General features: G+C 36.7%; 1 protein-coding gene across 20 annotated transcripts in view; it reads left to right on the top strand.

Moving 5' to 3' along the window:
- LOC106876387 (LIM domain-binding protein 2) overlaps nt 1–17,690 on the top strand; it is a 160,990-nt gene that overhangs the window by 102,117 nt on the left and 41,183 nt on the right. For all 20 annotated transcript variants that reach the window (XM_089363100.1, XM_089363106.1, XM_089363105.1 and 17 more), the window contains one exon: nt 3,998–4,079. In XM_089363100.1, the coding sequence (XP_089219226.1) occupies nt 3,998–4,079 (82 nt within the window). The remainder of the gene's footprint in view (nt 1–3,997; nt 4,080–17,690) is intronic.

Genomic DNA, 17,690 nt, shown 5'->3' with positions numbered 1-17,690 from the left:
ATAAACGTTAAAGGACCGTACTTAAATATTACAAGGCATTTTTTTTTTTTTACCGGACCGTAACTTTTTTGGTCATAGGTTTGCTGAATCTGAGCTAAACAACACCAGCAACAATCAACTAGGAACTTGGCAACGGTCGGTAGTTGTAGGTGTGTGATGCTAGCACCAACTCTTTGCCTAGTTTTCTTTAATAAATGCTCTCGCTTCACTGTGAGCTAAAAACTAGGGACTTGATAGCAGCAGCGGCAACAATAGTGGTAGTGAGGACCGACGAGCTCTTGCTTAGTTGCTTATTAATTTTCTTATTTTACTGGCAACTAACGAAACAAGCAAGCAAGCAACCAATTATCAACGCAACCCTAACACTACACCCATCTCATCTCCTTCGCTCACCATGTCACTATTGCACGTAGGCACAAGCTGCTTATACCTCTTTCTCTCTTTCTTTCTTTCTCGCCCAACATGAATATTTATAACGTTTATATTTGAAAATAAACGAACAAACATAAATAACCACCACTAAACAAGGTCACCATATTTACAATCGTGCTTGTGTTGTTGTTGTCAGTGTTAGAGATGGCGGTGGTGTTTCAGTGTTGACGTGTTTTGTTGGGGGCTAAGTGGTATTCTTTTATTGTTGCTGTTGTGTTAGTGATGTAGAGGAAGTTATGAACTACTATTACTGCTGTACTTGCACTGATCCATTAACTTGTGTTTTTTAAACCCAAATCAGCCCTAATCGATTAGCGACGTTCCAGCCATGTCTATCCCCTCTTTTATTCAAATAGTTTTATGTAGGACTACTTGTGTCCTATTTTTTTCAACACAGTAGTGTGTCTGTGTGAATTAAGGGAGGTTTAGCTACTGTTTCTAGCAGGTCCAGCGACTACGGTCATTACTACAATTTTTGCTTGCATACAAACATTAATTGATTTGGTGTGTTGTATAGCCCCGAGTAAAACCTACACGAGCAAACCTATAGACAAAAGCACTCCATTTCTGACCATATCGTCTTTTTATTTCAAACCATGCATCGAGGACCATCGAATAATATCCCTTTTAAAAAGACTAGGGTGTTATTTGGAAGAAGATTCGGTTGCTTTTAAGCAGATCGTGCGACCGATTAGAGGAGGCTTCCTCGTTTGTCTCAATGGTAGTGTGTGTGTGTGTGTTGGTCCAGAGGAATATCAGTGGTGTGATGAAGTGAGCTAGTTACATACACACACTCACATTCACACATGCTAACATACACATACACGGCCTTCAACATTCATCCCCCCTCCCTCACTCTGTCTCTCAACTACCAACTGCTATCATATATTGTGAAGGCGACGTCGGTGCCCGAAGCAGGAGTAGTAATAGTAGAGGAAGCAGCAGCAGAAGTGGTAGTAGCAGTAGTAGTTGTCTGAAACCTTGCACTGCTTTTTAGCAATGTAGCTAGTCAGCCTGAGAAACTTGCTTCAACATGCAACTAATCTTGCTGGATTTGCGTGTTTCCTACATATATATATATATATATACACACACACATACATACATGCGTCTATATATGTATATATAATGGGTGTATATATATATGTGTGTGTCTATGTATTATTGACTTTGTGCTTTACGTGTGTTGCTGTGTGAGTGAGAGAGGGAGTGCTGTGTGAGTGAGGAAGTGGGGAAATAGGTGGGAGATCGTTTGTCCCTGTTTCATGTAACTCACCCTATGCCCCTTACACATGCTCTCATTTCTGTCTCTCTTTTTTTTCTCTCTCTCTCTTATCTAACCTTCATCTAGACTTCCTCCCTTGTCCCTCTTATCTAATTTTCACGTATTCTTCGTCTCCCTCCTCGCTCTTCCTTCTCTGTTTCTCTTTCCCTCTCCACCACAATTCCTACCTCCTCCTCCTCTTCCCTCTTGCTAATCATCACTCATACCTTATAATCTTTCTCCTCCTCCTCCTCCCCTCGTTCGTCCTTGCAGTTGATTTATCCCTCCTTCCTCTTACCCCTCTCTCTTTCTCTCTATCTCCATCTCTCACCATTCCTCCACTAAAATCACCAACTCAATATTTAGTTCTTATACTATCTCAACTATCAGTCAATTTCCCAGCGTTCCTTGCTGCGTACACGCACACACACACACACACATGTACGCGTACTCCGGCTAAGTCCCCCCTCATACTCACACACTCCTCTATATAGTTTAAGCCGTGCGCTCCAAATACATACATAAACACACACACACACATACGCATACATACAACGAGAGCACTGAGCATTTAATAGTTGTTGATGGCGATGGCGATACATTAATAATAATAATAATAATAGTAGTACTGGTGATGTAGCAGTAGCACTATTGGTGGTGGTAACGGTGATGATAAAGCTATATTAGTGTTGTGGTAGCGGTGGTGCCAGCGATTGATATCGAAGTAGTAGTAGTAGTAGTAGTAGTAGCGGTGGTGGTAAACGAAGTAGTAGTTCAGTTCTTGTTACCGTTGTGGTTGGTGGTGGTGGTGTTGTTGTTGTTGTTGGGGGTGGTGGTTCTGCCAGCAGGTAGTGGTAGTAGTAGCAGTAGTAGCGGCAGCAGCAGCAGTAGCTGTGTTTTGTAGTAGCAGTAGTAGTGGTAACAGTTGTGTTTTCTTTTTTGGCAGTAGTAGTAGTAGTTGTAGTAGTAGTAGTAGTAGTATCAGCAGCAAGTGCTGCTGCAGTCGTTATGGTAGTGGTAGTAGAGTAACAACCACTCTACTACATACGTACAATCTGGCGCAAACCCTCACTGCCACTACCGCCGCCGCCGCTACCAACAACAACAACAGTCGCAATTAAAGACTACACACATACACACATATATATATATATACACATCGTGTGTCTGTGTAAGCAAGTGTGTTGTCTAACCATAAGAGAGATAGGAAGCCTGGCTATGTGCTAGCTTATAGCTAGCGTGCTGTGGATGGGGTTTCTGGCCCAGGCTACAGATAAAAATAGCTTCACCTGTCTGACGTTACACATGGACTCATCAACTCCACTATATATTATTGTACAGTCGTCGCTTATTTACCACTAACTACACTTTTTCTCCACTCCTTTGGGCATATTTGAAGATTTCTTTTAAAGAATTTCTTTGTTTCTCTCTCTCTCTCTCTCTCTCTCAAAGGAAACATGTACCGAACGACGACGGATTGGTGTTGTTGCCAGATTTTAGTTTAGTTTTCAAAAAAGCCTTACACATTTCTTTGTTCAGAAATTTTAACTCTCCTCATTCCTCCCCGCACATGAACAGCAACATCAACAACAACAACAACAACAACATCGTTAAACTCAAAACGCGTTGGCGTCGACGCTGACAACAACACGAAGCAGACTGTATTTCTCTCTCTCCTTTTCTTTCTATCTATCTCTATCTCTCTCTCTCTCTTAAGTGGATATGTTGTCGCCGGTGCTTGTTTCAATCTCCAGTGGTCGGCTTTGATGAAAAAGACGGCGGTGGGATGTGGTGAAATACCAACAACCACTAACCATCACAGCAGCAACACCAGCAGACAACAGAACACAACACCACAACCACACCACATCAGTGGTCAACGATGGAAAAGATCGGTCCCCAGTTGGACTTCAGAAGGACTTGTAGATACATTTGTCAATCTGAATGACATCCGTAGCAAAGGACGGGTAGCCCAGTCAACTACCACATATCTCCATTTTTTCTTTTTTTTTTTTTTTCCTTTTTTTTTTAGGGGGGTCCCTTGGTTACCACCATTGAAGAGTGGACACGTGCTATATGTACATATATAATATATATAGCAACACATTCAAAAGTTAAATTTATTTTGTCTTCTCCCTCATTGATAATCTTATTATACATCCTCTGATATATAGATATAAATATATATAAATATATATATATATCTACCTATATGTATATATATCTATATATCTAGTATATATAAACTTCTTCCACCATGAATTCGGATCCTTTCTATTCGTCTTTCTCTACCTACTATAGGCGACATACGCCGTACAACAACATGGGTCAACCGGAATATCGGATATACGACTTAAACAAAAGATTGCAGCAACGGACAGAGGTAAGTACCGATTTCCATGTTTCAAGATTCTATCACTTGTTTTGGTTGGTTAATCTTTACGTTTTCGTATCTAAACCTAAATATGCGCGCGGAGCAAGATGATCTTTCAAAAAAAAAAAAAAAAAGCTTTCTTTCTATTCATAACGAAACTTAAAACAAATGCAAGCAGTCAGCGCTTAAATGTTTTATTTATTTATCTATTTATGGTTAATTCAAATATGTAAATTAATTTTAAAAAAGCAAATTTAAACAAAATTACGATGCTGTTAATTTTATTATGAAAAGCATTTTTTTAAAACACTCTGCTATGTAACTTAGAAGCCTTGTACTTGTTTAGATTTATGAAATCGACGAGATGGACGATGCTACTTAATTGTTTTTTAAATTGAAAGTAAGAAGAAAAAAAAGAGAAAAACAATACTTCTTAAATTTAGAGATTATTTTTTAATTTCTAGCAAAAGCCTAGATTTCTTTTTTTTGCTTCTTGTCTCTGTTTTACACCATTATTTCATTTCAAAGCTGATGCCAACAACTTTTAGATACAGTGTTTTTTTTTCTTGATTACCAAATATTTCTGTGATTGGTTCTGTAAAATTATCTTAAATTTTTGAAGAAATCTTCAATACTGTTTTTTTCACGTTTTACCAACAATGTTTTTAAGGATGAAAAATGTCTTGGAGTGTGTAAACGGGGAAATAACTTGCTCCACTCAACTCATTTCGCTTATTCCCAACTACCATCTTCTGGTTTTAGTAGATTTTTTTTGTTTTGTTTTTCTTTCAGATTTAGTTTTTAAATTCTTGATTAAAAATTCAATTCTAATTGCTCATATTCTCAATTAGTATTAAATGAGACCCGATCGTTCTTCTTTCTCTCTCTTCATTAGTGAAATATAATTAATCTAAGACCAAAATGTAAGCCGTGTCGCTCCTACCTTACAGTTACCTCCCCTCTTCAGTCAACTTTTTTCTCAGTTATAAAAAAAAACGAGGAATGCGAACGTGGATTTCTTTTTTTAAAATTGATTCTTGTCGGCTGAGACTAAACACGAGTCCCTGCAAATTCCTTGTAATTATATTATTTGGTTAGCACTGGGGGGAAAATTCTTTCATTTAGATATTGTCGACAGATACACAAACTTGAAACGCTAGATAACGGCACAAATTAATATACACACACACATTTGTGGCTTAATTACGCGCGCACTTGCACATGTTTAATAATAATAGTAATAACCAACACATTCATACATAGCAGCGCGCGTATAGATGCTGAGTGTCTCGTTGGTAAGAAGGCCTTTCAACATGTTTTATGTTCAAAAAGCTAACAGACTTATGAGATACAGTATATAGCACCAGCGAACATTTACATATGGACTCTATATAGTTGGGAAACCACTGGCGTGCGCACATGTAGTGCACTGCACATACACAACGAGCAATAAAGGGACCGCTACGTAGTCATTTGACCTGCTAGAAATACCAGTCTAAATTTCTTTCAGTTACATTCTGTTTTAAGAAAGGAAGGATACAATGGTTTATATATTTTACGATGCACCCTATCTGAATTTGCATCTTTGATCATCATCATAAGTCTGCTCGATCAGGGCTGACAGCTACATAAACGATTGCATGACTTGCATATACGTGCATAACATCAGTCCACAACACGGCGCACACAAGCCAACGAAGGAGCCTCTGTCGTCGCTTAATCTGCGAGATCTTGTCGCCGGATCACAGGCTTTCAAAAGAAGTTTTGTGAATTGTAGAAGTATCACTAATTTGTTGCACATAAACTCTAACCACAAAATCTTATGTGGACCCTGGTTGAGAACCACTACACAGTAGTCAGGGCTAGAATGTTTTTTAATTGGAGATCTGCTCAAGCAAAGCTGACGTGGGGCGATACAAATACAAGAAAACGGAAAATGAACTGGGTATTCTCTCGATCTATTAAAGATAACAGTTAAATCACAACCCCTGTTACGTTAAAAAAAAAAAGATACAGAAATTGTAGTGCTAAATACACTGTCTCTGTAGAAGACGGGATGGTCACTACTGGAAGGCTTTTGGTCTTGCGGTTGTTCAGTGTCAGCTGACCTGAGGCTTAAACAAGCATTGCCCGCAATAAATTACTATATGGTCTTGAAGACATTTTATTAGTGCTTATTGTAATTACTCCACGTGGAAACTGCTCTGTAGTTGGTTGAGATGCTCTTCCAAAATTACTCGTGTTTTACAGGCTGTTCTTTGGTGAGCGTAATTTTTTAGCTGCTTGGCCAGACTAAAATATCGCCCGGATGTATATTTGGACTGCTTTACTAAAATATATCCTTTTATTCTTTCGATTGCTTTCAACCTTTCTGCTATGGCCATACTGGGGTACCACTGTGATGTATGAAAATATTTTAATGTTGTTGAATTTCGGGCTAGCCTTGATCCAGCATACCTACTGATTAAAGCCGAACATCGGGACATAGTGTTATTGGTTACTGTTTCTAATTACGTTAGTAGAAACGATAGAACGCCTTTGCAATATTTGTTTTTAAGTTCAAACTCTGTCTCGATTATTGTAGTCAGCTGTGTTCATGTCAACCACTTACAGTTCGCCTTACGAACGGGTTTGGTGTACACGTTTAAGTTAATATGTTATGATATATGACTCTTTTTCAAAAGTCTTTGGAGATTTAGACAACCAAAGGTTATTGACCGCCTATGTCTCCAAATTCACTGCGTTTTTAATCAGTAATTCTATATGGTTTCTCGGAATTGGAAATCATCATCCAGTTCAATGGAATTTTCTATCAACTTTGTTTTTACATGGCGTGAAAAAGTGGAATGAAAGAAAACAGATCTTACTAAAATTGTAGGTATGGCTATTACAAAAAGCCATAACGTACTTTATTTGGTTGTGTTTGGACAAGTAAATATGCAAGGCTCTGGTCAAAGATATTTAACCTTGACCTTTCCCTCCGTTTTGTTTTCGAGTATAAGGTATTTATCTATGACTGCATTATCCAAGACGTCCTTCCCATCTTTTTAAGCTGTCACAGTGCGATTTGGCAGAGATTTGACTCCACACGGTTACTTGACCGTGTGGAGGCTTTCCACATTAACTCAAAACCTACTGTTGAGTAGTGACGATGATAATCTTGATTATATGACATGCGTTGATATGTATTACTAAAGTTTGGAAGTTTTTAGATATTGATTTAGTGGTAAACTTAATTATGGAGAGTAGAGTCTTTTCCCCGTCGTGTTTTTTTTTTCTTATTGCCACAGAAAGACACTGATTTACAAGTTCACCGATATTGTTGTTTATCCTTTGATCATACTTCTCTTTGTTAATGAGCCGGCAAAAGTGTTTGCATCCATATCGTCTTTCTTCACTAGTGTGTTAGCAAGGATTAAAAGCCATCTTTTATTAAACATAGCAATATACCTGTCCCCTTTTCATCCTCACAAGCTACCCCTCCTTCCATGAGAAATAAATATTTCAAGATGATGTGATAGTGTAATTTGAGGTAGGTTTTGGTTGCTATTTCTAGCACGCCAGCAGTCATGTAGAGATGCTTTCATTGGCTTGAGTTACGGTTATGTTGGCTCCAGTGCTAAATTTGCTTGAGCAGATCTAGAATTATTGGAGTAGCATTATTCTGGGCATAGCTTATGTGTGTGTGTGTGTGTGTGTGTATATATATATATATATATACACACGCACACACACACACACACACACACACACACACAGTAATATTTATTTACTCACATTGTTTTGAATTAATCATGCATTATCTTGCGGCTTTCAGGTTTTTAAGAAGTAACTGTTAACTTTTTTAGAATGATATTGTAAGGTATGTGTGAGGGCCAGCTTAAACATGAAACAGAATATTTTGACCAGATACGGTCGGTTTCAATGCTAAAGGGTTAAGAATGTAGAAATGTCTGGTTGACGTTTTAAGATTAAGAAGTTTTGGTTCCTCTCGATTGAGTAATTACAACCTCTCTAGCTGACCAGTATAGTCCCCACTTTAAAAGGCAGTGGTAAGCTTGTGGGGAATGTAGAGAGATATAGCTGCTAATTGTCAATGCATTGGAAGTTGTCTTTTATTGGTTTATATCACCATTTGGTGGCTGTGAAAATATCATTGAGCACATGAGTCAAAATTTGAACTAATTCTTTTTATGTGATCCACAAGTCTTTTCTTGCAACTCGGTGATGTTAATTGGTTCACCAGCTATATTTTAATCAGTATAATGTGGTGTTTATATTCTAAAACTAACCATATGAAATACTTCAACTTTGGGAAATCATACATTGTTTGAATTGGTATTCTATTATTAACCTCTAATTCAACTCTGGCTGAGCAAACCTTACAATCAGAGATGCTCCAGCCTTGATCATCCTATTCTTCTCTCAGTCATTGTTTATCTAGCACTACATTATGTGTCTTCCTCTCATTTCAAGACAGCATCTAATAGTTTGAGTGACCACATAAAATCTCCCACATTGATTCATCTGTACCTGGTGGCTGTCATAAAACTACATGTGTGTGTGTGTGGCCAAAACTGCATACTGAGGGATTCATAGGCTAAACTTCACTTTAATCAAGTTTGGTTATCTTTGGAAGACATAGTAGTTGAACTGTTTTTTTGTTTTTTTTTCTTTCATACCAGGTAACTGCTGGGATTGGGAGGTTGAGTGGGCATCACTAGAATTCTTCAAGACGTGTCCCAGCACGGCTGCAGTCTATTGACTAAAACAAGTAAAAGATAAGATGTGACATTGAGCATTATCTTTACTTTCCTTAACTTACTATGTATCCAAATTTATACTAGGGGCACATTGAAGTCATATACCTTAGCACATTTTGTTTTTTGATTATATTGGCAAAACCTTATTCAAAATTCTTTTTCTGTATGTTTGTCAGCTGATCAAACAGGCTGTGGTTGACTAGACTACTCTAACAAGGGCTTATAGACTGAAACATATCCACCCACCAGAGTTGCTCCTTACTTGCAAACAAAAATTGGGTTTTTCTTCCTCTAAACATATAAATTAACTTTGAGAGATTATTCATAAATAAGTTATGTACATTGGCTATAGATTGATCCAGAACCTTTACCACATTGCAAAATTCCTTTGCAGTTGATTCTACCATAGGGAAGGGGTGATGGATATGAATAAAACACCTGACCACAAACTCGTTATTAATCTGCCTCTTTCCCATTTGCTTTAGGCAGCAGATTGAGATATTGTTGATGCTTTTCCTGAGACATAAGTCTTAAAAGATTTCATGTGATTCTCGTATATTTAGTTTTCCATCTTATCACAGATAGTTGTGCTGATAATATCTGTAAAAGTAAGAATTGGACAGATATTTGAATCAATTATTAATGTCTTCATTGATAAACTTGGTTAAAAATCAAACACTTGTTAAAATTTAGAAATTTCTTTTTCTCTTTATGCTCCAGTTAAATTTTATTTACTGATCAAGGTACTGTACAAGTCTTCTTCCTTTTGCTTATCTCAAGTTATGACTAAGATTCAAATTTGAAATTGTGTTCAAAAGGTACAGTTAAACAGTCATAGATATTCTAAAATATAACAATTATTCCATTGGTCAACAATACCAAGTTACTGTATGATAGTTGAATAGACAAGACGGCAACTTCCATTCGTAACATATAGGAAGTGGTTGACTTAAAGAATAGTTGGGAGTAATAGCTACACATTCTCTAGCTATTAGTAAGCTGAGATAAGTAATTTAGCCCTACCTTTCAAAAGTATAGGTACCAGTGCTTTTTTTTTTTTTTTGTAAAGTGTTAGGGAGAAAATTCAGATTTGAGTACTAACTTCAATCATTCCTGCAAGTTTTTGTATTTACAGAAAAATACAACCCACATTAGCACATGGAAAACAGATGTAAAATATTTTATAAATAATTCTGTAAATTTGTAGAGGGGTTATTGTGGGATATTTAAAGTGTAATCAGAGTAGACTTATCAGTTGAACCTACAAGCCAAACCAGACAACACATCTTTTATCATTAGGCTAGATCTTAGCTATTCTGTAATACTCCCACGTGTAACTCTTGTTGACAACCCGTTAGCGATACCAGTATTGTAATACTATCTTAAAGCCATTCATTATAAACAACTTTTTGCGTATTTCTTCCAAATCAGCATTTGGAGTGGAGTGGACTGCATAGGAAACTAAGTGTTGTCAGTTAGTATAGAATTTTCTTCTTTTCTTTTTTTTTTTATACAGGATTAAATTTATTGTGTAGCAGTAAAACAATTAAGTGGATGAAGTATTGGAGTATCAGCACATAGATCTTCAGTTCAAATTCATTATGTGCATTTTGTTATGCTTTTGGGGTTATATTTTACATAACAATACATATAACTGTATGTCATGGTACTGTGGGTATCTCATCTACTTAATGTCAGTCATGTAGCCAAAGTTTATCACCTGTCTTTATATTAAAATCCCTTTGTGTCTATGAAACTACATGTTAATTTTCTGGAAATAATAAGAATTAATTCATCTAATTTGATGTGGAATTGTGGTAGTTAAGTAGAGCTGGTCTTCCATTGAACTAAGCATGGCACTCACACATGCAAACCTTAATAAAATTCTCTTTGTATGGTTTACTTCCATTAAGGTGGTGCCCCAGTCACATGATCAAATTCAGCAAAGAAAGTAGGAAAACCAAATAGATTTTGCAGTGGTTACTCTGTATCTGCATGTGTTTGTGGAGCATTCTTGTTGCCAAAATGTAAATTTCCTCTCAAGTCCTCTCTCCTGAACAACTACCTTTTATCAGTCAACAATATAATGCACACACATGCAAAACAAACCAAACCTATGTTTGTGGTAACTTTTGGCACCACTTTCATATCCATTCAAATCTCCCATTTTGAAAACGTGTTGCCACATCTGCAACATGAATATTTCTTGAACAATCTGATACATCCTCTCTACAGCTGTCTGTGTTCAAAATTTTTATTCATTCAAAGTGATCAGTATTTTACCTCAGGTCTGGCACTTATTTTCTTGAGTTAAGAAATGTGTGGGACATGAAGTGGTGCCATTTATCTCAACACCAGTTGATGTGCATTTATATCATCATCATCAACATTTGACCTCAACTTTTTGCATGGGTCAGATGGAATTCATTGAGGTAGAATCTCTACAGTTGAGTGCCATTCCAATTGCCAACCCATAGCAGTTTCCCAGCAAGGTAATATTTCCTCTTGGCCAGATATATTTTTCATGGAAAACTGGAAACAAACAACATCGCTTGTATGATGGTGATGCTTGTTTACAATCATGGCATGATGTCCAGACAAAGGTATACACAAACACACACACACGTGTGTGTGTGTGTGTGCATATATACAATGGACTTCTTTCAGTTTTCCTCTATCAAATCCACTCACAAACCTTTGGTCGGCCCAGGGCTGTAGCAGAAGACACTTGCTTAAAATGCCATGCCATCAGACCAAAGCTGGGACTACATGGTTGGGAAGCAAGTTTCTTAACCATAGAGCTACAGGTTTTTGCACAGATTCTGTCCCAACTTTTCCATTACTTTCGAATTGGTGATCAACCAAGGCTACAGCATTAAGTATTTGACCAAGGTGCAGTATAATGGAATCAAACACAGAGCCATATGATTTTGTGGTCAACATTTTAAACATGTGGCTGATATTGATATCAGAGTCATGTCGTCTTTTTAAATCATATTTGTATTTTCTTTCCATAGAGAGCAAGATTGGGGGCCTTACTCACTGTGCTTTTGTATAACATAGGTCCACAGGACGCTGTCAAAAGTGTCTTCAAAGTGGACAGATGTATAGGTAGCATCTGTAGTATATTTAATGCACTATAGAGTGTATCTCTTCTTACTGAGATCATAGGGAATATAACAACTGAAGCAGAATGAAACCCAACAAGGGTTAAATCACGTTTCTTATATTTAAGTAATCAGATATGTATTTTTGTGCAAGGTACTTTACATGCTTATTATTTTTTGTGTGAATAGACACCAAAAATTTCCCCAAAAGTTCAGTGATGATAGACTAGCATCTTGTTTTGGGGGGAAATGTTTTGTTCATTTACTGACACAAAAATCTGATTTGAGTGTTGGCCCCGAGGTTAATGACAGGAAAACTTATTTACCAACTTCAACCATGCCTGTTTTAATTAAAATTATAAGTCAATTTATTAAGTTGTTTGTAATTTTAAATGCTTAGTATTTCAGAGTTTTTAATTGAATAGGGTATCAACTTTCAATTTTCAAATTAGGGATTTGTGGTTTGGTTTCCATTTTCATTTTCACTAGACTAGAATTAGTACTGGAATTCTTATGTTACAAATAATAGATATTTTATCCGTTGCACCGATGTCAACCTTTTGTCATCATACAACCATCTGTCAACACCCATTGGCTCTGTTGCCTTCACAGGATGGTGGAATTAAGGATTAAGACATTCATTTTTCCACCACCACCACTATTTTACCAAAGCAGAAATCAGTGAAATAGACAACTAGGAATAAAACCTGTGCCACTGTTTACTGGAAACTTACCATCTTGCTCATAGTATTCAAATATATTTTCAGTTGTGTGTTTCAGATTTGCTTAACAGAGCATATTGTATGTGTAGCTGAGTGTAATGTTGAATGTGAGTGACGTGATGTGATTGGAAGAAAGTTTTTACTCAGGATTGATTCCTACCCACCAAAACTTAGTTATACGTATTGAATGCGACTGGAACCTGACAACCAAGAGGTTGTCACGAGCATTGTGTTACACCAGTAACCAACACATTTCACTGATAAATAGCGTGATCAACTTAACTAAATAGGTAGAACCAAATTAGGGCTATAAACACAGCTGAACTATAAAATTGAGAAATGGTTTTTTAATTCAACTCCCTTCTGCAGCTGTTCAGCATTGAAACTTTGAATAGTTTCTAATTCCTTCATATTGTTTGTAATTATGTGTTATGTCTGTATAATTGTCTATCAAATGTTAAAAAGCAAATAGTGAATGTAACATTGCCATGATCTCAGGTTCAACCCCACTCCAATGAATCTTGGGAGTAATACTCCTTGTTTGTGCACACCTTGCCAATATACAGAATTTGTGGATGTGATATAGTTCCTGATCTGTCTAGGAGTTCAGTAACTGGATTAACCCACAACAAACTAACCTGTCCATCCTATGCCAGAATAGAAAAGTGAATGTAAAATGAGGATGTAGTTCAGTTAATCAAACAAGTGCTTACCATCAAAGCAAGTTGAGGATCCATCATCCAAGTCAAATATTCATCACACAAAAGTATGCAACACCAGGTGCACAGCATCTTCCTTATAAGGCATTCTCATCACATATTGAAGAACCCACTGTTTGCTGTGTTTTTACTGATTGTTTCTTCGGGTGTCCTCTGTGGACAACAGTTGCTTAGGCTTTTGTGAGCAAGTGATACTTGACCCAGTCGAGGCAGTCTGGTGAATGAATCATCCCAAAGACAATTGAAGAAATGTAGCCTTGCAGTTTTTGATTTGACTTCTTATTTTCTGGCTTCAAATCCCTCCAGATCAACTTTGCTTTTCATCAACCCTTCTGCCAGTCAAGTACTAAGGTTGATATAATAGTTGGTTTCTTGCCTTGCACCTGTATTAGAAACACTTATCACTTGGTGGATAGTTGTCAGGTCCTGTAGCATATCTGCTGAAGTATTTTGCAGTATTTAGTTTCAAATTTCAACATTCCTTGTTCAATTACCACTGCAATACAATGTTACTCTTCATCCCCTGAGGCTTTATTGATAAATTGTGCACCAGTAATCTACAGAAATGTAAAACAAGTGGCTTGTTACTAGTCAAAAGAAATTGCTATTGTTATGAGGTCCAGTATTGGACTGAATCCTTGACACTATTTAGTTCCATTGTTCAGAGTTCAAATCCACCATGGTTAACTTGACCTTTCTTCCCTTTGTAGGGGTTGATACAAGACTAGTCAAAAAATATAAAATGAAGTATTACCCTTTGTTGGCTTTTGTCTGTTGATCAGACAGTGGTCTCTTGGTTAGTAAAATACAAAACATTTTGCTTTTGCATATTAACATGAGCTATCATGGAAGAGCATTAAGCTGGGATACAACATTGCTGTGAGTGGAAAACTTCAGATTGTCTTGTTCAGCGTTGACATGTTCAAACTGTCTAAACACTGAAGAATATTTGAGTCACCGAATGGAGTGTAGTGAATAGTCCTTGTCATTTTACATGGAAACATGACATTGCACTAGTATCCAGACTTGAATTTAAATTTTCATTCTTATAAGATTATGATTGTACAAGAAATAAATCAAATGAGATTAGAGAAACCAGAAAATATGTTGTTGCTGTAGACAGATTATATATGTTTCTTCTCAAGAGTACATTTCCATCTCGCCAGTCACCTAAGTAAAAACTTCTACTATTGGTCAAACAGCAAGTCACATGATGCTTCATTACCATCCTCTTCACTGTTCATGCATAACAGTATGAAGCTGTGTAGCAAATTTTGTAATGTGCTAGGCCTATGTTTCTTTGACGAGAGAAGACATAGAGTAACAATGTATTCTGATTGCTCTATATCCATGTTGTGCAACTTCCCAGTCTCAGAATTGAACAGACATTGCATTAGTACACGACCCCTAGTTTTAATGAAACAGAGTGACCACCCATACAGCAAAAGCACCTATTGGATGTTATTAAAGAAATGATTACTGGTCACTTGACATTTTGGTGTGATTGTTTTCTTTGGGACTACCTCAAAAAGAAAATGTTTGTCAATAAACTACCGGCTGCTCAAACTGAGCTGTTATTTGCCAGGAAATAACAATACTTCAAGACATGGTGCGACACACAATGTAGAACTTCTGTGTTAGACTACATGTGCACAAAAGAAAAGGAAGGCATGCCAACACTGTATTCATCTAAAAGTCACCAGGTTCTCCTGTTGGACCCTGTATGTAATTAAATTCCAAGAGCTTATTTATTCTAAACAAATTGCAGCATGTTTCTGTCTAAAGCACTTTGGCCAAATAAATATCAGTGATAATAATGATTTCTGATTTAAGCACAAGGCCAGCAATGTTGAAGAGGAGTGGAGTTAGTCAATAGCATTAATCCCAGTACTTGACTGGTACCTTATTATATCGACCCCAAGGAGATGGAAAGGCAAAATTGATATTGGCAAGATTTGAATTCTACTCTAAAGGGATATAGCTATAAACACCAGAATGTATTTAGTTCTGCATTCCAATAATTCTTTAATAACAAAAGATTTCTTCTGCTGGTACAAAAACTACATATTTGTAAAGGAGAATAATTGATAGAATTAGTGGGCTGAAGGCCAAAGTTGATTCTAGTAAGATTTGAACTCAATGTAGAAAGACAAAGTAAATACTATAATACTATTTAATCTGACTATTCAATCATTTCTGCTATCCCTTCATGGAGATAATGGTAATACTGATACAGTATTCAAAGGATTTTTTTTTTTTGTATTTGCTTTATTATTTTAGCCTAAAATTTCTCTGGTGTTTTTATCTATGGCCTATGCTAATGTGTGATAGTGGTGGTTCCAGTATCCTTGTTAGAGGAGTGAGTAGAGGCTTGTATCTTGTTCCAACAGCATCTACTACTACCAACAGGTACCCAAAACATTTAAGACTGACTGTCAGTGTTTTCATGTTCTCTTGCCAGCTGTCATTGTATGACCATTTGGGTTGATTCCTGCATTAGTTATATGTTGTAAACAAGGTGCTTTAATTGTATTTGGTTTCTTAAATGTATTTAAATTTGATACACCTGGAACACAAGAGCAAAACTATGAGATTTTAATGATATGACTATTTTTTAGAATGACATTGTAGAGTAAGTGTGAGGCCAGATTTGGTCTGTTTGAATGTTAAAGGGTTAAATTAGAAGCGGGTAGTACAGGTTATTTTAGAAATTCCACTGAACATTTTGTCTCATAATGTTGAGATGTATATGGAATTGTAGTTGTGATCCCCGTGGCCAATGCGAGCACCGCCTTGACTGGCCCCTGTGCCGGTGACACATGAAAAGCACCCACTACACTTTCAGAGTGGTTGGCGTTAGGAAGGGCATCCAGCTGTAGAAACACTGCCAGATCAGACTGGAGCCTGGTGCAGCCTCCTGGCTTCCCAGACCCCAGTTGAACCGTCCAACCCTTGCCAGCATAGAAAACAGATGTTAAACAATGATGATGATGAGCCATTCTTAACGATGCAGTACCTATTTACTGCTAAGTGGATTGGACTATGCAATGGGCATGGTATGATGTGAACTTTTGATCTCTTCAGGTTTTCTGGCATCTTATTGACTTTGATGCTGTTTGATATTATACATAAAATATTCAACCAAGATTTGTTGTTGATGTTATCAAGTCCCGGGTCAGCAATGATCAAAGCCATTCCAGCCGCAACCATCTGTCATTTTACTATGTGCAGGAAAACCAGGACAATATGTCTTTTTCTAAGATTGCAGTGTGTGCAGCTTGAAGGAGTTCTTGGCTGTTGTTTCTTCATGGTTGGACCTCCATGAAGCTTCCTTCTCATTGGCTTGTATGAGTTACTCAGAAATAGTGACTTTTTTCTCTCTTTCTTTCTTTTTTTTTTTTTTTTTGTATGGTAGGGGCATTGTGATGGGAAATAAACTGTATTTTATAGAATATTACAGGATGACAAAAATATTGCCAGATTTAACAAGATTCTCTAAGCTCATGACAAGATTTGATCCTCAAAATTCATTAATTACAAGTAGACTTTTTTTTATAAATAATAGACTCAAAATATTTTATACATGTATTATTTTTCTTTCACTTCAATAATGCATTATAACATATGTCAGTCATTCCTTTAAACTCTCATATCACACTATGCCTCAAAATTCAAACAAGGTGCTTAAAATTTGACTCTTTCTTCATCAGACTTCAGTTTCTGCACAATTAGGTGAATGAGATACAAATCTCTCCATAATTACAAGTTTATCCCAGTTGATCCTTATTCTCATTGTGGTTTTCCAACCAGCTAGACATAGCTAAATCTTTCTCAAATAACACTTTACTGTTTTTAAAATGAAAGGGCCTGGGTATACTATCTGAATTAAAAAAAAAAAAGAAAATAATCACTGGTCACAATTGCAACTTTTTTAATCATGGGTCTGCTAGATCAGTACTAACCCAGGGTTTAACAACAACCTTGTATGAGGACATGGGATAAAAAGAGTCCAAATTTCACGATCCTCATGCAGACTAGTTTTTAAGGTTTAGTTTTACAGCACTAAGTAGAAGTATATTTCTGGTCTTGGATGGGTCGCCAGATTATCACAAGTAATACATCCTATTATCTTTAAGCATAAAATGAGAGTGGTTTCCATTTTTGTGAGGCCAGAACTTAACCTAAAAGTACCACCAAATAACATTAGCAGAATTTGAGCTTACAACCATTCTTTAATCAACTAAGCCCAGTCAACATTCCTTGATGGATGGTGTTTAATATAAAATAAACTAGTTTTGGTTTAATATAG

Source organism: Octopus bimaculoides, chromosome 14 (genome assembly GCF_046866305.1).
Source record: "Octopus bimaculoides isolate indiv1 chromosome 14, ASM4686630v1, whole genome shotgun sequence".
In the NCBI taxonomy this organism is placed as follows: Eukaryota; Metazoa; Mollusca; class Cephalopoda; order Octopoda; family Octopodidae; genus Octopus; species Octopus bimaculoides.
This window is presented reverse-complemented; position numbering and strand designations above follow the sequence as displayed.